The 27,424-nt window shown below is 53.4% G+C and overlaps 2 protein-coding genes across 4 annotated transcripts in view; one reads left to right on the plus strand and one right to left on the minus strand.

The window, feature by feature from the left end:
- Positions 1-8,557, minus strand: part of HADHA (hydroxyacyl-CoA dehydrogenase trifunctional multienzyme complex subunit alpha) — a 29,820-nt gene extending 21,263 nt beyond the window's left edge. The window contains exons 1-4 of the mRNA XM_054652991.2: positions 8,407-8,557; positions 2,458-2,499; positions 2,298-2,368; positions 682-815 (exon numbers count right to left, since the gene is read on the minus strand). Coding sequence (XP_054508966.1) covers positions 682-815; positions 2,298-2,368; positions 2,458-2,499; positions 8,407-8,494 — 335 coding nt within the window. The 5' untranslated portion in view covers positions 8,495-8,557. The remainder of the gene's footprint in view (positions 1-681; positions 816-2,297; positions 2,369-2,457; positions 2,500-8,406) is intronic.
- HADHB (hydroxyacyl-CoA dehydrogenase trifunctional multienzyme complex subunit beta) lies at positions 8,539-27,270 on the plus strand. Of its 3 annotated transcripts, none has more exons than XM_054652996.2 (16): positions 8,539-8,652; positions 10,898-11,139; positions 11,487-11,528; positions 12,312-12,408; positions 13,408-13,452; positions 14,312-14,411; positions 15,583-15,670; positions 17,113-17,300; positions 18,252-18,432; positions 21,629-21,750; positions 24,291-24,370; positions 24,451-24,498; positions 24,779-24,866; positions 24,949-25,023; positions 25,664-25,828; positions 26,708-27,270. In XM_054652996.2, exons 2-16 carry the CDS (start codon positions 11,073-11,075, stop codon positions 26,741-26,743), a joined length of 1,422 nt encoding a protein of 473 aa, XP_054508971.1. In that variant the 5' UTR covers positions 8,539-8,652; positions 10,898-11,072; the 3' UTR covers positions 26,744-27,270. The 3 variants fall into 3 exon arrangements, with proteins under 3 accessions (XP_054508971.1, XP_054508972.1, XP_077032528.1); XM_054652997.2 differs by lacking the exon at positions 8,539-8,652 and adding an exon at positions 8,778-8,831; XM_077176413.1 differs by lacking the exon at positions 8,539-8,652 and adding an exon at positions 8,837-8,926.
- The last annotated feature ends 154 nt before the right edge of the window (positions 27,271-27,424 follow it).

The following is a 27,424-nucleotide window of genomic DNA, read 5'->3' on the forward strand; positions in this document are numbered from 1 at the left end:
TGGAGGTGCTGAGGCCAGGAGACACCTCTTAACCACAGCCTGGCCTTTGCTCTGCTCACCTCCTTCTCTCCTGAACAGGGAGTGAGTCTCTGTCCCTGGACAAAGCCAGCCAAAAATGTAACACGGTTTTGGAGGGTCTATTCTTAATTTACCTTCTTTCCTCAGAGCATTTTGGCTTTTAATGTCTTTAAGCAATTCTTCTGTCCTGTCAGTGTCAGCAGTGGGAGCCAATGACATTCCAGGTCCCAGAGGGCACCCACAGGATCATCCCACAGCCTGGAAAAGTTACCCAGGGAGCCTGGGAGGCTGCTCAGCACAGGGCAGAGTGCCAAACCCTGCCCAAACCAGGGGCCAGGCTGGAAGGCTGCCAGGCACTCCAGGCCAGCTCAAACGAGTCCTGCATGTGAATTATCCCCTCTTGTTGTGCCCAAGGACAATGCCCAGCCCAGAGCCAGGCTGGGTTTCCTTGGCTGCAGGAAGGAGTGACCAAGTGCCACAGCCAGGAGGGTTTAAGGACCCACCATGTCCCTCTTGGTAGAGATCCTCACTTCATTACCCCATCTCTGAAATCCTGAGCATGGGGGTTTCACTCCCAGCCTGTGCCTCACCCCAGGGAGCTGTCAGGGACAAACTGCTGGGTTTCAGGGACAGCTCCAGCAGCTCCTGGAGCCCTGTGCTTACTTGAGATCCGCTCCAGCAATGAAGGAGCCTGGCTTGGAGGAGATGAGCACGGCACTCCTGACAGCCTCGTTGGCCCAGATCTCGTTCATGACGTCGGTGAACTCTGCACTCAGCTGCTTGGACAGGGTGTTCACCTGGAGACAGCAGCACCTCAGCAGGAGCTCACCTGGAGCCCACAGCTGCTGCAAGGTACCTCAGCCCTGCCCTGGTGTTGAGTTTGTGAGGGTTTCCAGGACAAGGTGAGAGAGGAGAATCTGACTCTGTGCTCTCAGAAGGCTGATAAATTATTCTATTCTATTCTATTCTATTCTATTCTAGAACGCTATACTAAAACTATGCTAAAAAAAGAGAAGGATACAGACAGAAGGCTTATCAAGAATGAATAATTAAAATTTGTGACTGGCTCTTCAGAGTCTCAACACAGCTGGCTGTGACTGGCCATTAAGTTAAAACAATGCACAGGTTTAGATAAACAATCTCCAGACCACATTCCAGAGCAGCAAATACAGGAGAAGCTGAGGCTTCTCATCTTCACAAGAGAAGAAATCTTGGCAAAGAGATTTTTCAAAAAATATGACAGTGACACCCTAGCACAAAAGCCCCTCCTGGATAAAACCCTGCAGCAGGGCATCTTTCATTGGGGAATTCCTCTTTAACCTTCCCCACAGCGGTTTTGTGGCCCCAAACATTGATTTTATGAACCTGGTTCATAAAATCTGGTTTGTTTTTTCTTGGTTAAATAATTATAGAATCACAGAATGGTTTAGGATGGAAGGGACCTCTCAAGGTCATCTCATCAACTCCCCTGGAGCAGGGACACCCTCTCCAGACCAGACTGACAACATCCCTCCAGCTTTACTGAAAGGCTGCAAAAAGCAGGACAAACCCAGCCTGGGTTCTTTAGGTACCACCAAATCCTCACATAAAACAGAATATTTCAAACATGGGACTGCTGCTGCTCCTCAACTGAAAGGAATATATAAAACCCCTCCTCTGGTCTGCTACAATGAATACAAGATTTTTCATAGCAGTAGTAGTTCAATCTTTGTATCTTGTATAATATCAGAGCAGCTCAGCTGCTTTGCTTTAAAAATCAGGTTTTTATTGCAAGCTCTATCATTGCTCATAAAGAGCATTTCCACCTGTGAGATGACACCTGAAATTCACTACTGGTTATCAGACTCCAAAATGCATTTTTAGATGTATTCCTTAGATGTCATTTACAGAGTTCCTGCCTCCTGATACCTGAACAACTGCAGCTGTATTGACCTAAAAAATGAGAATTAGGTTCTATTTATCCTGTGTTTATGATAATAGAATCAAAAGCACTCATAGATTCCAAATTACTGAAGTAGGGACATTCTTTAACTGACTTGAATACAAGAACTAAGCAAGATTTGAGTTTTTTAAAAGTTTTCCTTAAGATTTAGAACTTAACAAGACCTTGTGCCTGGGAAAGAAACAAATTAGCTTAGCACACACAAAGTACTCCAAGGGGCATCTCCAGATGTCTCATCAAAATCCCCAAATCTTCTTTTCCTGCTTCTCCTTTGCTCCCAGCTCTGTAAGGCTGCAGGTTAGGGAAGTTCTTAGGCCTAAACAGGAATTTTCAGTACCTTGGAATTTGGTGTGTTGAAGCGCACAACAGCAACATCCCCTTTGATATCACAGCTGACGTGGGTTCTGTCTGCAAGCAAACACAGGGGTGGGCTCAGCTCCTGCTCCAGGCATTTGAAGGGAAAAAAAAATGGATTTATAGAAAAGCTTTACACTTACCCTGGAGGGCACTGGAGGTGGAGATGTTACGGCAGGCATAACCTGAGGAAAAGATGTCACAGGTGTCAAAGGAATTCTCAGCAGCCTCAGCCTCTCCCAGCTGCCCTGGCCTGCCAAGGACAGATTTTGGAAACCCTGGGCCTGAGCCAGTCCCTCCCCTCACAGCCTGATCTGTGCCCCACCAGAGTCCAGCAGTCCCAGCACAGATCCCACTCTGCAGTGCCAGCAGTGCCCAGCTGAGAGCAGCAAAAATGAAATCTCTCTTCCCAAGCAGCTGGCAGGGGATGGAGCAGGTGGCACAGGGAGTTTGGCCTTGATCATCCTCATTCCAACCTCTTCCTGTGCCAAACCAGGGACTTTCCTGCACTTTGGGGAGCTTCAAGGTGAATTCCCTGCAAAGCAAACACAACTGGCCAGGGTATTTCTGTAAAACCCCACTCTGGTGTCAGCAAATGGGGCCAGTCCAAGGTGACCACACAGATATCAGGGGCACAACTGGAGGGCCACACAAAATATTTATTCTTGCCTCCATCTATCAACAAAATACTCAGAATCACAGACTGGTTTGGGTGGGGGGGATCTTAAAGCCCAGCCAGTGCCACCCCTGCCATGGGCAGGGACACCTCCCACTGTCCCAGGTGGCTCCAAGTCCCAGTGTCCAGCCTGGCCTTGGGCATTGCCAGGGATCCAGGGTGGGCACCCTGTGCCAGGGCCTGCCCACCCTGCCAGGGCACAATTCCTCATTGCCAAGATCCCATCCAGCCCTGCCCTCTGGCACTGGGAGCCATTCCCTGGCTCCTGTCCCTGCAGGCCTTGTCCCCAGTCCCTCTGCAGCTCTCCTGGAGCTCCTTTGGGCTCTGAGCTCTCCCTGGCTCCTTCTCCTCTCCAGGTGAGCACCCCCAGCTCCCCCAGCCTGGCTCCAGGGCTCCTCTGGGCTCCCTCCAGCAGCTCCAGGTCCTTGTGCTGTTGGAATGCCCAGGGCTGAGGCAGCTCTGCAGCTCAAGAACCATTCTCCCTTGTCCTGTCCCTCCAGGCCCTTGCCCAGGGTCCCTCTCCAGCTCTTGGATCCAGCTCCACCAATGACACACAAAGCACACACAAACACATCTTCTTCCAGATCCCTCAGACCACAAATGAACAAGTTCTGCCCCCAAGTTTCTGACTTGTAAATCTCCTTTTTCTGCTCAGAACTTGTGTTTGGCCCCACGACCTCTTCAAGCAACCTTGATCTTGACCCTGAGGATCCCCTAACTCAGATCCAGGCTGAATCCCTGCCAAAGCTGCTGCTTTAAGCCTGAATTCCAGTAAAAGTGTTCCTTCCACATGGATCTACCCACCAGCCAGCCCACAGCCAGTTAGCCAGGGGAGGGCTCTGCTCAACACTGCTAAAGCCTTCAGGAATGAAACACTGATAAAATGAAACATTCCCATTCCCAGCAGCAAGCAGGGAGAGCAGCACAACAGCAGGAGAACAAACTGCAAACTGTGCCTCCCCAACAGGTGTCCCCCCCTGCCACAGCCCCGTGACACGGGCTCAGGGCTGCACTTTGGCCTCCTTTCCACCTTGTCTGGGGTGCTGGCAGGAGGGACTGACCTTTGCTCCCATTCCTGAGCCCAGGATATGCAGTGTGATGCCGTGGGGATGGAAATTCAGTGTCAGGCTGTCCCAGCAAACAGCTCTGGGGTGCCTGGGTGTGTGTCATGTGCCCACAGCAGCATTTTATAAACAAAGAGGGAACCAGTTCCCACCCCAAAGCTCCTCAGCAATATTTAATACCCACATGTGATAGCTCCACCCAACAATAACTTCCCTAAACTCTTTGTGTACTCCTGAAAATAAGCACCAACATTCAATTCCCACAACCCAAGTGTGGGCTGACAATTCCTCTGGTGAGAGATACTGCCCAGCAGAACACCATGCACCTTAAACAGCAGCATTTTAACCCAATAAAAGCCATGCAGCCTCTTTAAAGAGAAAGCAAGGGCTGAACTGTCTCCCTGAATTAATTAATTCAACCCTTGCAGCAAGCTGGGATAGTGGAAGGTGTCCCTGCCCATGGCAAGGGTGTGGAACAAGATGAGCTTTAAGATCCCTCCCAGCCAAACCAGTCTGGGATTCAATGCTTTTTGTTCTTTACATGGCTTTCCTTTTCCATATCAGTTCCCAAACAGATTCCTTCCATGAAAACCTTCAGCCCTCAATTCCACTCTGCCTTTCCATTCTCACAAAACACAAGAGATGAAGTAGGGAAAATAAATAAATCAAGGGCATGACTGCACAAATCTCACTCCACTAGAATACAAACTCTTTTGGGAGAGGTGCTGTCAGCAGTGCACCAGCTGTGAACACTGGAGTGAGGTTTCTGTAGCCTGACAGTGGTTCATTTTAATTCCAGCAACTTTGTGCAAAACATCTTTTGCCAGGAAGCAAAAGCAGCTCCCTGTCCTGGTCCCTGCACATCTGTTTAGGTGTTGATCCCTTCAGCACTGCAATGGGAACGTGCCAAGCCTGGAGCCAGAAAATTCCTCCCAAATGCTGCAGGAAGCAGAAGCCCAGCCTCAGACTCCCACCGTGTCCCATCACTCATTCCAGAGTTAAAGCCCTGCAAATCAGTTCCAGTCCCACTCCTCAGCTCACAGACTGTCCAGCACCAGGACACCAACACCTTCTCAGGACTCTGGGTGCACCAGAGAATGGACAACAGCCACCCCACACAGCCCAGCCTGCTCCTTCCCACTTTCTCCTCTCCCTGTTCCTGCCTCAGCTGCCTCCCTGCCCAGCACTTCCACTCACCGGGACGTGGCACATGGCTTGAGCTGGGAACAGCCTCCATGGCTCAGGGAAAAGCCTTTTTCCAGTCCTGGAGCACCCCAAACCCCAGCAGGACGGACAGGAGGAAGCTCAGGCCACCTGAGCACGGAGCTGTGACCCGTGAGATGGGAAGCTCCTGGCAGACTGAGCTCCCCAAGCCACCCTGGGAGCCTGGTGGCACAGCAGGGATGTGGCCCAGCAGGTACAGCCAGCCCTGGAGCTCAGCTGGCTCCTGACTGCTCCCTGCCTTTGGGCTGCCCCCCAGAGCTTTGCATCCTCTTCCTAAACGTTTTGCAAGGCAGAACGAGGGTATTTATTCATTATGAACAGGGACAGCGTCCTCACAGCAGCTCCAGGCTGTTTGTTGTGAAGAGCTTTACCAGTTAGAACAAGAATCTCAACAGCAGCAGCCTCAGCACTCCCTGGAGTTGCCACAAGTCTCCTCCTCAGTGATTGCAGCACCCTGTCAGGCACAGACCTGCTCCAAGGCTGCACGAAACACAGCTGTGATCCCAGAGCCATGGGATTGCTCACCAGGATCCCAGAGCCATGGGATTGCTCACCATGATCTCAGAACTATGGGATTGTTCACCAGGATCCCAGAACCATGGGATTGTTCACCAGGATCTCAGAACCATGGGACTGTTCACCAGGATCTCAGAGCCATGGGATTGTTCATCATGACCCCAGAGCCATGGAACTGCTCACCAGGATCCCAGAGCCATGGGATTGCTCACCAGGATCTCAGAGCCATGGGATTGCTCACCAGGATCCCAGAACCATGGAACTGCTCACCAGGATCCCAGAACCATGGAACTGCTCACCAGGATCCCAGAACCATGGGATTGCTCACCAGGATCCCAGAACCATGGGATTGTTCACCAGGATCCCAGAGCCATGGGATTGTTCACCAGGATCCCAGAGCCATGGGATTGTTCACCAGGATCCCAGAACCATGGGACTGTTCACCAGGATCCCAGAGCCATGGGATTGTTCACCAGGATCCCAGAGCCATGGGATTGCTCACCAGGATCTCAGAACCATGGAACTGCTCACCAGGATCCCAGAACCATGGGATTGCTCACCAGGATCCCAGAACCATGGGATTGTTCACCAGGATCCCAGAGCCATGGGATTGTTCACCAGGATCCCAGAACCATGGGATTGTTCACCAGGATCCCAGAGCCATGGGATTGCTCACCAGGATCCCAGAACCATGGGATTGTTCACCAGGATCCCAGAACCATGGGATTGTTCACCAGGATCCCAGAACCATGGGACTGTTCACCAGGATCTCAGAGCCAAGGAACTGCTCACCAGGATCCCAGATCCATGGGACTGTTCACCAGGATCTCAGAGCCAAGGAACTGCTCACCAGGATCCCAGAACCATGGGACTGTTCACCAGGATCTCAGAGCCATGGGACTGCTCACCAGGATCCCAGAACCATGGAACTGCTCACCAGGATCCCAGAACCATGGAACTGCTCACATTGGAAAAGAGCTCTCAGAGCACTAAGTCCAGCTCTGAACCCAGCCCAGGTTTGGGTTTAGATGAAACACAGCTGGATTTTGGGTCAACATCAACACCAGACTCTGAAGCCCTTCAACAGTGCTCAAATATGAGGTTTCCAGAGCTTCCCAGCCAGGCCCTTTGGCTTTCCCAGGGCTCCTGGGGATTCCCTGCCTTGGTAGCCAGGAAGCACCAAGGCAGCTCTGTGAAGAGGCAGGAGAGAGCCACAGCCCTGCCCGAGCTGGCAAGGGAGATGCCCCACACAAAATCATGGAATCACTGAATCCCAGGATGGTTTAGGTGGGAAGGAACATTAAAACTCACCCAGTGCCAGCCCTGCCATGGCAGGGACACCTTCCTCTGTCCCAGGCTGCTCCCAGCCCCAGTGTCCAGCCTGGCCTTGGGCACTGCCAGGGATCCAGGCTGGGCACCCTGTGCCAGGGCCTGCCCACCCTGCCAGGGCACAATTCCTCATTCCCAAGATCCCATCCAGCCCTGCCCTCTGGCACTGGGAGCCATTCCCTGGCTCCTGTCCCTGCAGGCCTTGTCCCCAGTCCCTCTGCAGCTCTCCTGGAGGCCCTTTAGGGCCTCTCCTGCTCCCTGGAGCCTTCTCCTCTCCAGTGTGAACAACACCAATTCTCCAAGCTGAGGAATCACAGAGCACCTGCAGACACCCTCCCCCAGGCAAATGGGATTACAGGGTCCCAGGGATTACAGGGATCCCCCTTCCCATGGATACACCTGCCTGCCTGGAGGGCAGCCACAGGATCCAGACTGCCAAGGGCATGGGGACACTCTCTCCTTTCCAAGCAGGCTCTCGGGGCACTGGGACAGGCACATGTGTCAGGCACAAGGACACTCTCTCCCTGTGGGCTCAGCTCACGTGCAGGGACCATCCTGACTGGAGGGTGTGTCCCCCCATCCGTGCCAGGTCACAGGAACCCCCCAGAACTGCTCAGAGGTTCCCACAATATGTCCCTGTGCAAGGACTGGCAGGGCAGAATGTCCCCTATGGGGGCACCCCCGAGAGACATGGGGGGACAGACCTTGGGGACCTGCCAGGGATCCCCCGGGTGACTCCCAGGCCATGGGGACAAACCCCTCACATGGGGCACAGACACACGTAGGGACACCTCCCACCCCACAGCTACCCCGAGGGTCTCCTGTTCCAGTCACAGTCCCGTCCCTGGGAACACCTCATGGCCCTCAAGGCCACAGCACCCGGAGAGCCCTTCAGGACCCCCGGACACCCCCAACTCCTGCTCCAGCACCGGGAAATCCTCTCTGGGATCCCTTGCTCCTCATCCCCCCAACAGCACCCCGACCCTCGCCCCCTCAGCGTCCCCCCTACCCTCACCTCTGAGTGTCTCCTCCCCGTCCTCCCAAAACTAACTCCTCAGTGGACCCCATCCCACTCCAGTCCTCGCTCCCTCAGTGCTCCCCAACCCTTCGGTGCCCCCTCGCTGTCCCCCTGCCCGCCAGCGCTCCCTTTCCCTCAGTGTCCCCTCCGTGCCCCTCCGGTATCTCTGTCCCTTACCCCTCACTGCCCCCATCCCCCGGTGCTCCCCTCACGCGGGGGACACCGCACGCCAGCCGCTCCCGCTCCCCGCCATCCCCTCGCTCACCACGAGGCGGGGTGTGCCGTGCCGGGCCGGCCCTGGCGGCGGCCGGGAGGCGGCCGAGGCTGCCGATGGCTCGCACCGCCGCCGCCATCTTCGCCGAGGTCGAATGAGGGAGAGGCCGCCAGGGGCCTGCCCGCGCCCGCCCCGCCCACGGCGCCCCGCCCGCGCCCGCCCGCCGCGCTGCCCGCGCGCTTTGCCGCCGCCAACACAACGCTGCCTCCTTCTCCTCCGCTCTCCGCGGTGTTTTAGGTATTTTCAATCCGCACCGAGCTGGAGCGGATTGCGGGAGAAGCCGGGGAGGGGCTGCGGAGCGGCGGCGGAGGGAGAGGTGTGGGTCAGGCGTGCGGTGGCCAGCCCGGAGGGTGGGGGGGACGCGGGGCCCTTGGTGAGTGGCGGCGCGGCGGCGGCAGAGCGGGGTGAGGGCGGAGGTGAGCGGCGGGAGCGGACGGGAGGGGACAGAAAGGGACAGGAGGGCACGGGGCGGTCACGGGCTCCGTGCTGGGTGGACGGGAGTGTGCGAAGGGTGAGAAGAGTCGGGAGTCAGTCCCGGGGAAAGGGGTGGGGGGGTAGGTGTAGGCGGCTCGGTCCGGGCTGGAGCAGAGGGTCGGGGGTCGGTCCTCAGTGGGCGGGGGAAGGATGAAGGGAGGCCGGGGGGCGGTGCCGGATGGACGGGGAGACGTGAGGGGAGTCGGGGGGCTCGTTCCGATGGACGGGGAGACGTGACGGGAGTCGGGGAGCGGTCCCAGATGGACGGGGAGACGTGAGGGGAGTCGGGGAACGGTCCCAGATGGACGGGGAGACGTGAGGGGAGTCGGGGGGCTCGTTCCGAATAAAAATGAGGGGAATCGGGGAGCTCGTTCCGAAAGAAGTGAGGGGAGTCGGGGGGCTCGTCCTGGATGGACGGGGAGACGCGAGGGGAGTCGGGGGGCTCGTTCCGGGTAGGAGTGAGGGGAGTCGGGAGGTTTATCCCAGATGGAAATGAGGGGAGTCGGGGGGCTCGTTCTGGATGGACGGGGAGTCGGGGGGTTCGTTCTGAAAGAAGTGAGGGGAGTCGGGGGGCTCGTTCTGGATGGACGGGGAGTCGGGGGTTCCGTTCTGGGTGGAAGTGAGAGGAGTTGAGGGGTTCATTCTGAATAAAAGTGAGGGGAGTTGGGGGCTTCGTTCTGGGTGGACGGGGAGACCTGAGGGGAGTCGGGGGGCTCGTTCTGGGTGGAAGCGAGGGGGGTCGGGGGGGTTCATCCCAAATAGAAGTGAGGGGAGTCGGGGGGTTCGTTCTGGGTGGATGTGGTAGGGAAGGGCTGGGAAAAGATGAGGAGGGCCCGGGGGGTCGGGCCGGGATGGATGAAGGGCCCGAGGGGTTGGTCCTGGGCGGGAGGGGTCGGGAGTCAGCCCTGAATGGACGAGTGGGGTTTGGAGGTGGCTGAGAGCAGCAGCACGGGTGTGTTTGGGGTGGCTGCTAGGAGTCCCAGGCTGATGGTGCTGCACGGTGAAAATGTCAGGGTGTGTGGGGATGGGCAGGGAGCAGGGCCTGTTCATGGAATTGGGGATTATCCTAAGTTGGAAGGGATCCCTGAGGGTCACGGAGCCCAGCTCAGCTGTGGAATCCAGGCAAATCCTGGCTCTGCAAGGAGCTTTGCCCTGGTGATTTGTGTAGACAGGGCTGAGCCCTTGGGGTGCCAGGGGAGCAGCGAAAATGAGGAGGTTGGGGGTGTTTGGGGGGTGCAGGAACGGGGGTGTACCAGGAGGGGATGGCTGTGCAGTGTAGGAGGGAGGAGGAGGTTACACTTGGGAGAAACTTTTGTCAGCTGGGCAGGGAAAATTTAGGGAAAAGCCTCAATCAGTTGTGGGGAGGGAGGTTGGCACAGGTGGAGGAGGAGCAGGATGCCCTGGAAAGGTTTGGTTTTGGGATCTTTGTTGGCAGGAGGAGCCTGGGGCTGGGAAGGGGCACGTTCCAGGTGTGGAGCTGCAGCTGGGAGGTGTCAAAGGGGGTGACTGGCAGCTTGTGCTGAGTTTTGGGGAGCTGCAGAGGGCTGGGTTTGGGACTATGGGTGTTCCTGTGCCCCTCCATGGAAAAACTTTGTGCTTGGGAGAGAAAGTGCCAAGATTTGAACCCCAAAGTGTGACAGAGGGAGATGAACGTTGGCACGGATCAAACAAATCCTGGAGCTGTGAGGGCCATCCCTGGGCAATAAAACCTGGAGATGAGGGTTTGTTTGTAGGGAAACATGATTTGGGGAAGCTGCAGAGGGGTTTTTGGGGCTGGAGGACCTGAATTTGCTCTGTTTGCCACGGGGATGCGCAGCAGGAGCTCCTGGCACTCAGGCTGGCACCAGGGGCTGACGAGGGGCAGGGGTGCCAAGGACACTGCTGGTGTCAGGAGGCCCTGCTGGCAGCAGGGCTGCCTGGGCACTGGGACAATTTTCCAGTGGGAAGTGGAGGAGCAGCGGGTCCTGGGAGGGAATTGAGAAGCTCACTGGGCAGTATTTATTCACAGGCACAAGCCAGGCTCTGAGCGTGCTGGGAGCTGATTCCTGTGCTGCTGCTGCTGCCCTTGCAGTGTGTGTGCCCCTCACCTTGCTGGCTCTGTGTGAGGCAGGCAGGACTCTTCCCTTGGGATTGTTCTGGACAGAGGAGCTTGGACTGAGCCCAGCCTTTCCCTAGATCCCAAAATGAGTTCCATGCTGAGCTCTGCCCTGCGGAACCTCCCCGTGTCCTCAGCCTGGGCTGCTGGGGCCTGTGAGTATCTTTGGCTTTCACTGGTGGCCATAAACCTCTGCTTGAAGTGTTGGGTTTGGAATGGATGCTGGGGCCTGAATCTGTCCCATTCTCACCTTTAAAAGGCTGACAGTGTTTATTTTTTAATCTCAATTACATTGTTGCCTTGTTTGTCCCTTCCTGCATTATATGGGGAGGAGTCTTGAGTTAACAGAAAGCGTGTCAGGTTTCTGGACAGAGTAAACCACCCAACATAGGTGGTCAGGTGTCTTACAGTGATATTATTTGCTTTTCTAACCCTTCTTGCAGAGACTAGAACTGTTTCTAACATTTTCTGGCATTATTTTTTTCCCTTTCTTGTTTTCCAGTTACTCGATCACTCAGCTGCTCCTCGCAGTTCCAATCTGCAGGTAAGGGGAAAACACCAGAATGTCACTAAGTGTGCTACACAGGGCTGTTTTGGAAGCTTAAATCTTAGAAATGGTGCAGAATGCAGAGTGGTTCAGGCATTCCCTGAAAAGCTGCAAGCAAGGAAAACTTCAGGCAAACCAGTGTTTGCAGCAGAGTCCTCTCATCCTCTGAGTGCCCTGGCTCCCAGCAGCCATTCCCAGTGTGCCCCTGGCTCCCAGCAGCCATTCCCAGTTTTTAGTCACAGTCCACAGGGAGTGGTTGGGGTGATCCATGCTCTGGGTTCACTGTGAGGGTTTCTCAGGTGACTCAGGCTTTGGGATTTTGGGAGCAGGCCTGGACAGCAGCTCCCCATTATCCCCTGGGTTTTGGGAAGAGCCTGAAGGAATTTCTAAACAGTGCTGGAGTTTTGTCCTGGCCACTGGCCTTGGAATGGTGCTGAGTCATTACATCCCTTGTCTTAGGGAATTTCTTCCCATTAGGAAGAAGCTCTTGGCTGTGAGGGTGATGAGGGACAGGCCTCATCCCTGGAAGTATTCCAGTCCAGGTTGGATGGAGCTTGGGGCACCCTGGGATAGCAGAAGGTGTCCCTGCCCATGGCACTGGATGAGCTTTGAGGTCCCTTCCTACCCAAACCATTCCAAGATTCCAGCTCAGGTGTCCTACCTTCCCTGCCTTTCACTTACACACCAAAAAAGGCCATTTTTCTTTATTTTCTATAAATCTTTGCAGGATCTGTGTGAAAATTGCTGATATTCTTGTCACCATCACTTCTCTCTTCACAGCTCAGCCAAAGACAAAGAAGAGCTTGGCCAGAAGTGGGGTGAAGAATGTGGTGGTGGTGGAAGGTGTCCGCATTCCCTTTCTGCAGTCTGGCACCACGTGAGTATCAGAGAGGGGTAAAACCCAGGAAACACCCCCTGACTTGCTTAGAACTCAACTCTTTCTGTGAAAAAAACCCTCACTTGTTCATTTTAATGTCATTATTCTTGGGCCTAAAGGTTCAGGAGGTGCCCTGAGTTGGGCTGCTGCAGTTCTTGCAGTTTATTTAGTGCAGGAAATGTGATTTGAAGAAGGTTGGCCCTGTGTTTCAATCCTGGGAAGAGTGAGGATTTATGGAGCATGTCTAGAGGAAGCAGCTGGAGAATTTACAGCAGATGAAGCAACAAGTTTGACAGGACTTGGCAGGGCCAAGAATCATCTGTAGGCTCTTCTTCCTGGATTGTTGTGCCACCAAATCCACAGCTGAATTAGAGCCACACCTGACTGTTAGGATGGAGAAGGGATTTCTTTATCCCATCCCTGCTGCTTTTCTGTGGGTTTAGGGCAGTGATTGCAGCCCCTCTGCTCTGCAGCCAGGCTGGGGGAGCTGGGGGTGCTCACCTGGAGAGGAGAAGGAGCCAGGGAGAGCTCAGAGCCCCTGGCAGGGCCTGAAGGGGCTCCAGGAGAGCTGCAGAGGGACTGGGGACAAGGCCTGGAGGGACAGGAGCCAGGGAATGGCTCCCAGTGCCACAGGGCAGGGCTGGATGGGAAATTGGGAATGGGGAATTGTGCCCTGGCAGGGTGGGCAGGCCCTGGCACAGGGTGCCCAGCCTGGATCCCTGGCAGTGCCCAAGGCCAGGCTGGACACTGGCACACCCTGGGACACTGGGAGGTGTCCCTGTCCATGGCAGGGGTGGCACTGGATGTGATTTAGTGACTCTTCCAACCCAAACCAATCTGTGATTCCTTGAAATGTTTGCTCAGAAGCTCAGTGGAGCATTTCTGGTCCATCCCCAGTTCTTGCTGCTCACAGGAGAATTCTGTCCTGATTTCTGTCCTGAGAATTCTGCACTGATTTCTCACACCCCTGAGTTTCTTCCTCTGCTCTTCACCTTCCAGGTATGCTGATCTGATGCCACATGACTTAGCCAGAGCAGCACTGCAGTAAGTAAATGGAGGGGCTCAGCATTCCTGTTAAATTGCTGAGGCTTCAGGGTTGCAGAGCCAAGGCTCTGAACAGCTCAGGTGCTTTATTTGTCCTGGCCTCCCTCCACAGCAGTGGGTGGCTTAAGCAGTGGGGTTTGTGTTGTTTTTGGGGTTTTCAGTAGGTTGGTGTTGATACAAAGAGATGCTGGTGGTGACAGATTTTAGTGAATTTGATTCCCAGCTGTTGTTTCCCAGACACAGACATCAGAGCTGCTATTGAGGTGTGCTCACATCTGGTGGGAAAAACAACCTGGTCAACACAGAGGAAATGAAGTGCCAACAAGGACATTGATCTAATTCTGTAACCCTCCTGTTCAGAGGGTCAATAGCAGCGGGTTTGTTTTGTTGAGAGGCAAAGTGCTCTGGAGAAGCCTGGAGATGGCTGCCCCTGGATCCCTGGCAGTGCTCAAGGCCACACTGGATGGGGCTGGGAGCACCCTGGGACAGTGGAAATGTCCCTGTCATCTCTGGGGTGGCTCTGGATGGGCTTTGAGGTCCTTCCCAGCCAAACCATTCTGGGATTTGATCATTCTGTGAAGCATTTTGTGGAAGGAGAGGTGTAAGGGCTATGAAGTAATTGCTTTAATGAAGTTCTGTAATGATTTATAGTGAAATTATCACCAAGACTGATTGCAGCCCACAATCAGCTACACTTCCCACAGACCCACAACATGCACATCAGATTTCTTCTGAGTGGGGGGACAGAAGCTGTGGCTCTGCTGTTGCCCTGTTCTGCAGCCAAGCTGGCAGGAAAAGGGTGTTGGAGAGGTTTTTATTTATGTGATGCAAATTCCCTTTGTTTTGATCCTCTCCTTAGGGGCCTGCTGACCCGGACCAGTGTCCCAAGGGATGTTGTTGATTACATTGTTTATGGCACAGTTATCCAGGAGGTGAAAACCAGTAATGTTGCCAGAGAGGTGGGTTCTGTGCAGCATTCCCCTGGGAGTCTGATTTCTGCAACTGCTCTGAAAATGACAGATCCTTGCTAAAAAATGATTTCCCATTATTATTGTTTGTTTATATATGAGTTGAAAGTATGAAGTAGTTGTGTAGTATTGTCTGTTAAATGAGTGCCTGGGACTATAAGGAAAGTTATTTTGTGATTCTCTGCTGCCTGTTAAAATCTGCTACAGATCTCATTTGGCATAATTTTTTATCAGATTTTCATATTTCAATGCTGTGGAGCCTCTGTTTGACTCTTCCCTGCATGGGAAAGTTTTGTTGAGGATTGCTGATCCCTGAGCTCCTAAACACCAGTTGGATTGAGCACTTCCCTCCCCAATATCCTGGGAGGAGCAGGAGCAGAGTGTGCAGTGAGGGTTTGTTTTCTTGTGGTATTTATTTATTTGAGCTGCCTGCTCAGACCCAGCATTCTCAGGATTTGAAGTGGAGCAGCTTTGCTGCTCTTTGTTCCAGCAGCCAGAAAACACAATTCCTGCATTATCCCCAGAGCAGCTGAGCCTCAGGAGTCATGTGCCAGGCAGCCTGATCCTTGCTAACCTGCAGCCCCTGCACCTGGATAAATGCATGATGTAACCTGGGCTGCCTGTGCAGCCTCAGCCTCGTGAGTGCAAGGCCTGCCTTTGGTCACCTGCCAGTCAGATGGGGCTGCAGGGTAATTTTAACTTGGGAACAACTGCTGAACTTTCAACTACTTGGCCACATCCCAAGCAGGGAAGGTCTCTGGGCTGCTCAGATGAGTCACTGCTCTGCAGTTTGCTGCTCTCTGTGAAGCCACTCAGCCTTGTGCTGAGTGCTCTAAATCACCCTTTTCACGTGTTGCCTTTGCCAATAAGGTGAAGCAAAGTTGATGTTGAGTAGTTGGAGGCTCTTTTGATGTGTTTTTTTTTAATGTGGGGTGTGATTAGTTTGTCTGTTTGTTAAAAAGCTTTGAGGGGCAGTGACTGTTCTCAGTGCAGCCTCAGCTCCTGCTCCAGAGCCTGGGGAGGGGAAGAGCTGCTGCCATAATTACTGGATGAAAACTCCACGTCTCTGTCTTCATCTCCAGCTGCCAAGATGTGCTGGGCAGGGGCAGCTCTGGTTGGGAGCAGCAGCTGTAGGTTTAACATCCCCTTTTTGTTGTTGCAGGCTGCCTTGGGAGCGGGATTCTCCGACAAAACTCCGGCCCACACCGTCACCATGGCCTGCATTTCCTCAAACCAGGCCATGACCACGGGTATGTGGGCTGTAAGAACAAGCTGTGGGGTTGAGAGGGAGCCTGGGAATTCTTTTACAGCCTTTATTCAACTGGCACTGCTTGTGAATGTAAAAAAAAAACAACTGAAGAAATGCTGGAATGGAAGGAGAAATGGGATTTAGCCTGGAGAAAAGGAGCCTCAGGGCAAATCTTGTGGATCTGCACAAGTTCCTGATAGCTGGGGACAGACAGAGGGGGTTGGGCTCTGCTCCCAGGGAATAGGGACAGGATGAGAGGGAACAGCCTCAAGCTGGGCCAGGGCAGGGTCAGGATGGACATCAGGAGGGTTTTTTCCCTGGGAAGTGTGGTCAGGCACTGGAAGGAGCTGCCCAGGGAATGGTGGAGTCCCCATCCCTGGAAGTGTCCAAGGAATTCCTGGACATGACACTCAGTGCTCTGAGCTGGTGACAAGGTGGAGATCAGTCAGAGGTTGGATTTGATGGTCTGGGAGGTCTTTTCCAGCCTCAGTGATTCTGTGGAAGTTTTTTTTAGCCAACAAAATACAACATGAACTGAGGTCTGCTGTAGGCCTGCAGCAGCATCTCTGCCCAGTGTCTGTGTTTGTTTGGGAGGTAAAGACTGACCATGGTGAGAAAGTTGCTCCTTTTATCTTTGGCTTAGCCTAACCAGGGCCAAAAAATGGAGACACAGCTCAAACTGCTGGGGCTGTCCTTCCCTCCCTGCTCTGTGTGACAAGGACAAGTGGCAGCCAAGTGACAGCAGCTCATGTGTAACCCAGCCATGGCCAGGGGCTGCAGGAGGAGTGCAGGAGCGGCCAGGGCTCTGTTGGGGTGCCTGTTTTCAACTTCCCTTTTTCCCTGTTGAGGTCAGGATTGAAGGCACTCCAGAGGATAGTTCACATTCAGACTCAGGTGTTTGTTATTTCTTACCTGTGTTACACTCTCACAGCAGTGAGTTCTGTAGTTCTTCATTAACAAGGCACAAAATGGCCAACTATCTCTTGGGCTGAATTATCCAATTAAGAAATGACACCTAAATTATTTTCACTTTTAACCCAATAATTAATCAGTCAAAGTCTGCAATGTGGACTTTTCTGTCCAGTTACAAAAGACCACCCAAACCCTTGGAGAAGAAGGAAGAAGAAGGTAAAGAAGGACCTGCCACCACCCTAAAACCTCCATCCTGCCCCATATTTATTACCATATCCTAAAACCCCAAACTCTTAAGTTTTCCACCCTGTGACATCACACACTTCTACCCAACTCCACACCCACAATCCCAGGGCTCTCAATCAATTCTGGAGGCTTCTCCACAGCCTCAGGTCAAATGCAGTGCTCTCCTGGGGCTCAGAGTGTGTCAGCACAGAAAGTCTGAAACTCTCAGCACTCCAGCAAGGGGGTGAGTGGCCCTGTCCTGGCAGTGCTCCTGGCCCTGTCCTGGCAGTGTTCCTGTCCCTGCAGGGGTGGGGATGATTGCAGCTGGCCAGTGTGACGTGGTGGTGGCCGGCGGCGTGGAGCTCATGTCCGACGTCCCCATCCGCCACAGCAGGAAGATGAGGAAGACCATGCTGACCCTGAACAGAGCCAAGACCCTGGGCCAGAAGCTCTCCCTCATTTCCAAAATTCGCCCTGACTACTTTGCTCCCGAGGTATTTTTTTGGTTTTTCAGGCATTTAAATGTTTGGTGAACTGGTTTAGAGGGTGTGAACAGCCCTTGATGGGGGAGGATTTAAGATGGGTGAGGTGGCTCCTGGGGTTCACTATGATCAGTCTCTGTCCTCTGCTTTGGGTTAAATCACTGGTTAATGCATCTCACAGCATTTGGGCCTCTGCTTTTCCTTCCCACATGCTCATCTTCAGTAAACCCAACTTATGCAAAACCTCCTTCTGCAACTCCTGGACAAACTGTGTGACCGTGGTCACAAGGGTTTTCAGGATGAAGAAGAGACGAGAATGTTGACTCCATGATCAGAAGGCTTGATTTATTATTTTATGATATATGTTACATTAAGACTATACTAAAAAGCAATAGAAAGGAAAAGGTTTCTTCAGAAGCTAGCTAAGCTAAGAACAGACAAGAATGAATAACAAAGATCTGTGTCTCAGACAGAGAGCAAGAGCCAGCTCTGCCATGAGTTGTCAGTAAATCCAAACATCCACAGGAGACCAATCATGGGTCTACCTGTTGCATTCCACAGCAGCAGATAACCATTGTTTCCTTTTGGTTGCTGAAACTGCAGCTTCTCACAAGGAAAAATCCTAAGAAAGGATTTTTCATGAAAGATGTCTGCGACAAAACTGTGCTGCAGATGACAGAAATAGAAGTGTTTTTTCCCCATAAATATAAAGGTTATTCTGAAGTGTCAGAGGCATTCTCGGGTCAGAGGAATTTTACTAGATAACAGCAGTAACCTCCTTAGTATTAGGAATACCCTCAGTATATTTGATTAATTTGATTAAATATCCTTTATGATTCCTGTTCCTGGCCAAATCCTGCCAGGGGCTGGATGTCTTCAGGAAGCTGAACCGTGGGGCTCAGCTCTCTGTGCTCCCAGGAGGGTTTTTTCCCAGCTGTGCTGACTCTCCCTCCCTGGTGGCAGCTCCCAGCTGTGGCAGAGTTCTCCACCAGCGAGACCATGGGGCACTCTGCCGACCGCCTGGCCGCCGCCTTCGGCGTCTCGCGCCTGGAGCAGGACGAGTACGCGCTGCGCTCCCACACGCTGGCCAAGAGAGCCCAGGACGAGGGGCTGCTGCAGGATGTGGTGCCCTTCAAAGTGCCAGGTGACAGTGCCAGGGCCAGCCCTGGCTGCTGGGGGACTGGGTGGGTTTTGTCAGGGTGTGTGTCCCTGCTGGAGAGCTGCTGGCGTGGGGAGGCGTTTGGAAACGGGATGGCTGAAGGTGGAAACACAGAACTGTGGGGTGGTTGGGTGGGAAGGGACATTGAACATCACCCAGTTCCTGCCCTGACAACTTCCACTGTGCCAGGGTGCTCCCAGCCCCAGTGTCCAGCCTGGCCTTAAATGCTTACAGGGATCCTGGGGCAGGGAATTCTCTGGGAATTCCATCCCTGTCCCTCCCCACCCTCCCAGGGATGAGTTCCTTGCCCCCACATCCTTGCCCCCAGTGTCCTTGCCCCCACATCCTTGCCCCCAGTGTCCTTGCCCCCATATTCTTGCCCCCCACATCCTTGCCCCCCATATCCTTGCCCCCACTATCCTTGCCCCCCAATATCCTTGGCCCCACTATCCTTGCCCCCATATCCTTGCCCCAATATCCTTGCCCCCCAATATCCTTGCCCCCAATATCCTTGCCCAAATATCCTTGCCCCCAATATCCTTGCCCCCCAATATCCTTGCCCCCAATATCCTTGCCCCCCATATCCTTCCCCCCATATCCTTGCCCCCCAATATCCTTGCCCCCCATATCCTTGCCCCCACTATCCTTGCCCCCCAATATCCTTGCCCCCCAATATCCTTGCCCCCCATATCCTTGCCCCCCATATCCTTGCCCCAATATCCTTGCCCCAATATCCTTGCCCCCCAATATCCTTGCCCCCAATATCCTTGCCCCAATATCCTTGCCCCCCAATATCCTTGCCCCCAATATCCTTGCCCAAATATCCTTGCCCAAATATCCTTGCCCCCAATATCCTTGCCCCCCAATATCCTTGCCCCCCAATATCCTTGCCCCAATGTCCTTGCCCCAATATCCTTGCCCCCAATATCCTTGCCCCAATATCCTTGCCCCCATATCCTTGCCCCCCATATCCTTGCCCCCCATATCCTTGCCCCCCATATCCTTCCCCCCATATCCTTGCCCCCAGTGTCCTTGCCCCCACATCCTTGCCCCCAGTGTCCTTGCCCCCATATCCTTGCCCCCAATATCCTTGCCCCAATATCCTTGCCCCCAATATCCTTGCCCCCAATATCCTTGCCCCAATATCCTTGCCCCCAATATCCTTGCCCCCAATATCCTTGCCCCCAATATCCTTGCCCCAATATCCTTGCCCCCATATCCTTGCCCCCCATATCCTTGCCCCCCATATCCTTCCCCCCACATCCTTGCCCCCAGTGTCCTTGCCCCCATATCCTTGCCCCCACTATCCTTGCCCCCCAATATCCTTGGCCCCACTATCCTTGCCCCCATATCCTTGCCCCAATATCCTTGCCCCCCAATATCCTTGCCCCCAATATCCTTGCCCAAATATCCTTGCCCCCAATATCCTTGCCCCCAATATCCTTGCCCCCCAATATCCTTGCCCCAATATCCTTGCCCCCCAATATCCTTGCCCCCCAATATCCTTGCCCCAATGTCCTTGCCCCAATATCCTTGCCCCCAATATCCTTGCCCCAATATCCTTGCCCCCAATATCCTTGCCCCCAATATCCTTGCCCCCCAATATCCTTTCCCCCAGTGTCCTCCCCCCAGTGTCCTCCCCCATGTCTTTCCCCCATGTCTTTCCCCCATGTCTTTCCCCCATATCTTTCCCCCATATCTTTCCCCCATATCTTTCCCAATATCCCATCTAACCCTGTTGGAACCTGAAATGCAAAGAATTCTCAGAACTTTGGGCCTGTAAGCCAAGCTTAGAATTAAACACAGGATTTGAAACTATTGAAATATTGAAATTATGTTCCAAAGACTTTGGAACATAAATGCTAAAAGCGAGAATGTGGATTTATAGTTTAAAGCAGAGACATGTTAAACTAAGTAAAGGAAAGTTTAGAGTTTTAGAGTTCAAGATACAGAAAAATAAAGTAGTTACAGAGGTGAACAAGGAGTTTAGAATGCAGTACTGTAGGTTTGTGTGTCATATCTGATTGGCTAAGAAAGCTTACACTATAGCACGAGTCCATAAGATGAAATATTTAAGGATTGGGTCAAAAATATAAATATCCTTGTTGGCAGTGTTTTATTGGTCAGTAATTCCTTAAAAGGTCTTGTGACCTTCTGAGCCATGCAGTAAAGATGTGAGCAGAACTCACCCTTCCTGCCTCTGCAGAAGATAAGAAAATTTATTCCCAAATAAACCACATCATCTAAAAAGCTCAGAGATGCCCTCTCTAACTCATTCAAACCTCCTTCAAAAATCCCCATCTAACCCTGCCCTCTGTCCTACCTTTACATATCTAAATTTTTTCTTGCCAACCCCACATCTGTGCTAATGAGGTGACAGAGCAGGGAAAATCAGGACAGTTGGCCATGGAACCCCCCTGCTCTTCCTCCAGGCAAGAGAAACCACCTTTATACCCCAGAATATCAACAACACACACCAGCCCAACAAAATCCCAGTCTGGTCACTCAGGTGCTGGATGGGAAGAGCTGGAATGTGGCAGGTTCCAGTTCACCAGACCTCACACTCCTTGCTGGGAGGTGAAATAGTCTGGGGAGAGCCTTTAAACCTGTGCTGGTGTCCCCCTCTCCCCCCAGGAGCCAGGGGACACACTTGGCTGCAATACCTGTTCATTTGGGAACTCTGATTGGTATCCTGGAGAAACTTTCCTTGCAGATCCATGGTTCCATGTGGTCTTTATGATAAAATTAGTACTTTCTCTTAACAGGCTTATTTAGCAGTTGGATATATTTGGGGTTTCCCAGTGCTCTTTATTCCTCAAACTCAGCATGTAAATGTAAACTGATTTAAGGCCAATTCTCCATTTAGGCTTTTTAACCTAAATTTAAATTCTTTGCTCAACTGGGTTTCCCATGTGGTAATTTTTCCTTCCAGTAAACAGATGGCAGCACTTTGTTTTTGCTGTCATCTGAGGAAAAGTGAGATAGCTTCAATTTTTCAGTGCTGTTTTTAGCCACGTTAAGTATCCTGATGCCACAAACACATTTTCCTTTTTTCCCTCCTCACGCTTGTCCTGACCCCCACAATTCTCTGATTTTTTTTCTCCCCCCTGGAGTCCTGATGATGAAATCCTTGTGCATGGCTGCTTTTTGTAGTTGAAATGTCCTTTTTTTCCTTCACCAGGCAAAGACACAGTTACCAAAGACAACGGGATCCGCCCGTCCTCCCTGGAGCAGATGGGAAAACTGAAGCCAGCCTTTGTCAAGCCCTATGGAACAGTGACAGCAGCCAACTCCTCCTTCCTGGTAATTGCTGTTCTCAGCATTGTCATCCAGAGGGGAGAACTGTGCACCTGACCCTCTGCCTCCCTTAGCTGGTGTCATCTGGGATTGACCCTTTTAATTTCCAGATTTTCCAGGTTGTACTCTGGTGGATTTGGGTATTGGATTGTTTCATTTTAAAATCCATAACAAAAGCCCTGAAGTTTTGGGATGTTTGACCTGTTTGCTTCTCTGTAGCTGCTTCAATGAGGGTCAATCCTTGAAAAGCCTTTGTAGGGATTCTGTCCCAGGCTGGGATTGGTCACATTGTACAACTGAAGTCAGTGGGTTTAGAGTCTGTGTTCACAGGATCATGGAATGGTTTGGGTTGGAAGGGACCTTAAATCTCATCCAGTGCCACCCCTGCCATGGGCAGGGACACCTTCCACTGTCCCAGGTGGCTCCAAGTCCCATCCAGCCTGGCCTTGGGCACTGCCTGGGATCCAGGGGCAGCCCCAGCTCTGGAGGGACAGGAGCCAGGGAATGGCTCCCAGTGCCAGAGGGCAGGGCTGGATGGGATCTTGGGAATGGGGAATTGTGCCCTGGCACAGGGTGCCCAGCCTGGATCCCTGGCAGTGCCCAAGGCCAGGCTGGACACTGGGGCTTGTGATGCCTGGAAATAGAACACAAACTTTGCCAGACAACACTAGAATGACAGTATAAAACTAAACCTTTCCTTGAGAGCCTTCAGGTACAGAATGTGGCAAAAATCCACATCCTGAATTAGATTTGTTCCATTTCATACAAGGTGGGGCAATTAGAATATCCACCAATATTGTCCAGGTAGAGGAGCAGTTGGTTAAGTGATTCCTCTCTGGCTTCTGCCCCATGGGAGCTCTCCCCCCCCATCTCCAGCCTACCTTTATCATGTCTGTGATTCCATGGTGCAAAATAAAAAGTTTTGGGGGAGTAATAGGAAAAACTAAACAATATTTTAGGAATGCATCAATAAGAGTTTGTTCACTGCTGGAAAAGCACTGGAAGTCATAGCAAAGCATTTAACAGTCTACAAAGCTACAAATATATGGGAATACATAAAAGGTAAAAACTCTGAGCACTTGGGGCAAAGGGAACAGGGATGTGTCCCTGCCCATGGAACTGGATGTGATTTAAGGTCCCTTCCCACCCAAACCATTCCATGATTTGATGTGCCAAACACACAATAAGTGGGTTTAATGATAACCCACATTTTTGTCACGTGGTGAGCCTGGGGCTTGTGTCATGCCAGAATTATTCTCATTTTTGGGATGGAACTGGGAGGACAGCTGAGTGTTTGGGGTGACCAGCTTGTCCCAGGCCTAGCAGGGCTCCCAGGCTCCTCTGTCCTGGGTGAGTCAGGGGGAGCTGTGCCTGTGGGCTGTGAGGAGGTGCTTCAGCACTGTGTGTGCTGGCATCACCAGTGATCAATCAGCCTTGTCCTTTGGTCCTGTCATCATCCATCCTCATGAACAGGTTTTGTGATGGTTCCTGGGTTGATCTCAGAGTGCAAAAACCCACACGGCACAGGGGGTGCAGTGATAATCCAAACAAATGCATCTTTATTGAATAACCACAGCAAAATGTGTTGGGGAGGAATTGGGGAAAAGAGAAAAATAAGGGAAAAGAGGGAGGAAGAGAAAGGAAGGTATAGAGCTACCAAATGTAGAACAGCAAAGTCCTCTGATGTCCAGCAATGGAGTTCACCAGGTCACGTCCAGGGAGATCTCAGGGTTGCAGTTCATCCAAACTCCTATTACACTCTTTTTTTTGATGGGGGAAGAGGATGAATCTTGAAATTGAATCAAAAGTAGTCGATTGGATTTTCTGGGGAAAAAAAAGGTATTTGAAGAAGGGTACACACAGTCCATGTTCTCAGCAGTGGGTGAGAGCCATTGTCTTCTTGGTCCACTGCTCACACCTGCAACATCCATCTGGCTTTGGTCAGCTTGCCTCCCCACACACCTCCCCTGGCTTGGGGGTTTCAGTCCCAGTCCTTGGAAGGAGGGGGAGCTTTTTCACATAGGGGTTTCATGCCTCAGTCCTTGAGGGAGAGGCTTCTCCCATCTCAGTCCATCTGTCATGGTGGTTGTAAAACAGCTGAGGGTCTTCTCTGGGGACCACCAAAAACCTCAGGAGAAGTCCAGCCAAGCCGAGAGGTGGGGAACTTGCAGGGCTATGGTTGCAAAAGGGGCAGTGCCCCTTTGTTCCTTTCACTAGGCCCAGTGTAGCATACAGCAAACACATCTGTGAACAATAGCTTAGCAATGCCAGGGGCTGTGCTCAGGCCTCAGGGCCTTAGGAAGTGACTTTCTCTAACAAGACCAAAATTTCAGACAGGGTCCTTTTCCCTCACTGCTCCCAATCTCTGTCCCTTTCATGACAATTGTGAGGCAGATGAGGGAATCTTTGGACAGAGACTTACAGGTCCCTACCATAGTGGGGTGTCCTGGAGCCCTGTTGGTGTCAGGTCCTCTCTTTCTGGGGGCTGTGGGGCTCGTTGTGTGCAGGTCCCTCACCCCTCACTGGTTTCTCCCTGCCCTTTCCAGACCGACGGAGCGTCAGCCATGCTGATCATGTCTGAGGAGAAGGCCCTGGCCATGGGCTACAAACCAAAGGCCTACCTAAGGTAGGAGGGGCTGCTCCAGTGGCCTCTGCTCCTGCTTCCTTCTCCTCTCCCTGGCACTGACAGCCCCTTTTCCTGCACAGGGATTTCGTGTACGTGTCCCAGGATCCCAAGGACCAGCTGCTCCTGGGGTAGGTGGAGATGGAGAGCATCCCCTCCCACAACAGCCTTCTCCTGCCATGAGGTGGTTTTGGGAATGTTGAATCTCTCCAGGCCTTCACGAGGTGGGAGAGCAGCAGTGGCAGGAGCACCCCAGGATTGCTGGGGCACCTCAGCAAGAGTTCTGGGGGCTGTGCCTCCCTTGGACAGGGATGGGCCATGAGCCCAGAGAGGAGGATGTGACTGTGGAAAAGGGAGGCTGGGGCTCACAGGGAACACAGATGCAAGACTGGTGTGTCTTCCCTCCTTCAGCCCCACCTATGCCACTCCCAAAGTGCTGGAGAAGGCCGGGCTCAGCCTGAGTGACATCGATGTGTTTGAGTTCCACGAGGCCTTTGCTGTGAGTGCTCTAAAGCTGGGGTGGCTCCCTGCAGCCATCTGCCTTGGCTTATTCCCAATTCCCACCCTCTCCTCCCTTGCAGGGCCAGATCCTGGCTAACCTGAAAGCCATGGATTCAGATTGGTTTGCAAAGAACTACATGGGCAGGAAGTCAAAGGTAAGGCACACTCAGGACATTTTCCTCCTTGTCCTGCCCCTCCAGGCCCTTGTCCCCTCTGCAGCTCTCCTGGAGCCCCTTCAGGCCCTGCCAGGGGCTCTGAGCTCTCCCTGGATCCTTCTCCTCTCCAGGTGAGCACCCCCAGCTCTCCCAGCCTGGCTTCAGCCCTGGAGCAGCTCTGGGATCCCCTCTGGCCCCACTTTTCTCTCCAATTCAGTGAAACTTTGGGGTTCCTGGGCTCCCTCCTGCCGGTGCTGGTGCTGCACAGCCAGGCTCTGGCTCTGTCCTGTGAGGAGCAGTGATGCTCCTTGAGCTTGGCTTAGCAAATCCCAGTTTATGCAGTTTCTTTGGGACATGAGGAGGTTTCCTTGGGATGCTGTTCCCGTTGTCGGCAGGAGGTGGAGATCCAGAGCCACAATCCCTGTAGAGGAGGGTGGGGAAGACAGCGAGAGGGGCTCAGTCCTTGCACAGTGCAGGGCTCCCCTGAGGGCTGCAGGTGAAGCAGGAGCTGCTTTGGGATGGTTTCATCCCCTCATCAGCCATCCTGAGCTGCTTTAGGCTGGGGGTTGGGATTGGGGGGGATGAGGTGTCACCCTCTCCAGCCAGGTGACATGGGGTGTGTCCCTCTGTGTCCCTGCAGGTTGGAGCCCCTCCCCTGGACAAGTTCAACACCTGGGGGGGCTCCCTGTCCCTGGGACACCCATTTGGGGCCACTGGCTGCCGCCTGGTCATCACTGCTGCCCACAGGCTGAAGAAGGAGGGGGGCCAGTACGGCCTGGTGGCTGCCTGTGCTGCAGGAGGGCAGGTAATGGTGCTGTGCCCCAGCCTGGGGAGAGGGAGGAACCTTGGGAGAGGGCAGGAAGAGCAGGGCTGATCCTGCTGGGACTCTGCAATCCTGCCTGCTGAGCCCAGCTCTGGGTGCTGTGTGTTCAGAGCTCCCTCAGGCACCTCTGGCTGCCCCCAGCACCACTCAGTCCTGTCCCTGTTCCCTGGGAGCAGAGCCCGACCCCCCCTGGCTGTGCCCTCCTGGCAGGGACTTGTGCAGAGCCACAAGGGCCCCCCTGAGCCTCCTTTGCTCCAGGCTGAGCCCCTGCCCAGCTCCCTCAGCCCCTGCTGGGGCTCCATTCCCTGCCCAGCTCCCTCAGCCCCTGCTGGGGCTCCATTCCCTTCCCAGCTCCCTCAGCCCCTGCTGGGGCTCCATTCCCTGCCCAGCTCCCTCAGCCCCTCCTGGGGCTCCATTCCCTGCCCAGCTCCCTCAGCCCCTCCTGGGGCTCCATTCCCTTCCCAGCTCCAGCCCCTGCTGGGGCTCCATTCCCTTCCCAGCTCCCTTAGCCCCTCCTGGGGCTCCATTCCCTGCCCAGCTCCCTCAGCCCCTCCTGGGGCTCCATTCCCTGCCCAGCTCCAGCCCCTGCAGGTCTCTCGTGTCAGGAGGGGCCCAGAGCTGCCCCAGCCCTGGAGGTGCCCCAGCAGTGCCAGCACAGGGGACGGGCACTGCCCTGGCCCTGCTGCCACCCCAGAGCTGGCACAGCCCAGGGGCCAGTGGCCTCTGGCACATCTGGGCACACCTGGGCTCGTGTCCAGCTGCTGTGGCTCATGTTCTTGATGGGAGTCTGTGCCAGCAGTAATTAGCCCTGTCTCTGTTAATGAGCCATTTGTGTGATGTTTTGTCTCTGTCTGTTGCCAGGGTCACGCGATGATCGTGGAGCTCTACCCCCAGTAACAGCCCTGGCAGTGCTGTGCCTCCACCCTGTGCCTGGTGATGCCATTTCAATGCACTAATAAATCCTACACCCAATCCTTCTTGGAGAGGGGATTTGTGGCCTTTGTCAATCCCTTTTAGCTACTCAGCCAGTAATTTTTATCTAATGAGCACGCTCTATTCCACTTCCAGGAGAGGAGCAGTTAACACAGCTCTGAGTCTCTGCAGGCTCCTTGTAACTGTCTGATCCCTCTGGTAACCCTTCAGGATTTCTCCCACGGGGGAACAAAAGTTATTCCAAAGCTCTGGATGGAGAATTAAGTTTGGAGATCAGGAGCACGTGAAGCAGTGGAGGTGGAGGGGCTGAGAGGGGAGGTAATGCTGTGGGGAGGAGCAGCTCAGTGGGGCAGCAGGGGCAGTCCCAGGGGCTGAGCTGGGCTCTGAGGGGGCACTTTGCTCCACGCTGTCCAAGTGCTGTTGGAATGAGCAAATTGCATCTGACGAATGAATGTCACTGATGGAACTGCAATAAATCAGGACAAAACCCACTTCTGGCTGTTTTCTTTCCCTCCCTTCACCTGAAATGCTCTGGGGACTGTTCCTGTGGTGGAGGCTGTGAGCTCCAGGTGTTGGATCTCTGAAATCATGGAATCACAGCTGGTGTGGGCAGGGGCTTGGAGATGTCCCCTAATCCAGCCCCTG

This window comes from Agelaius phoeniceus, chromosome 3, assembly GCF_051311805.1.
Source record: "Agelaius phoeniceus isolate bAgePho1 chromosome 3, bAgePho1.hap1, whole genome shotgun sequence".
NCBI classification, from domain to species: domain Eukaryota; kingdom Metazoa; phylum Chordata; class Aves; order Passeriformes; family Icteridae; genus Agelaius; species Agelaius phoeniceus.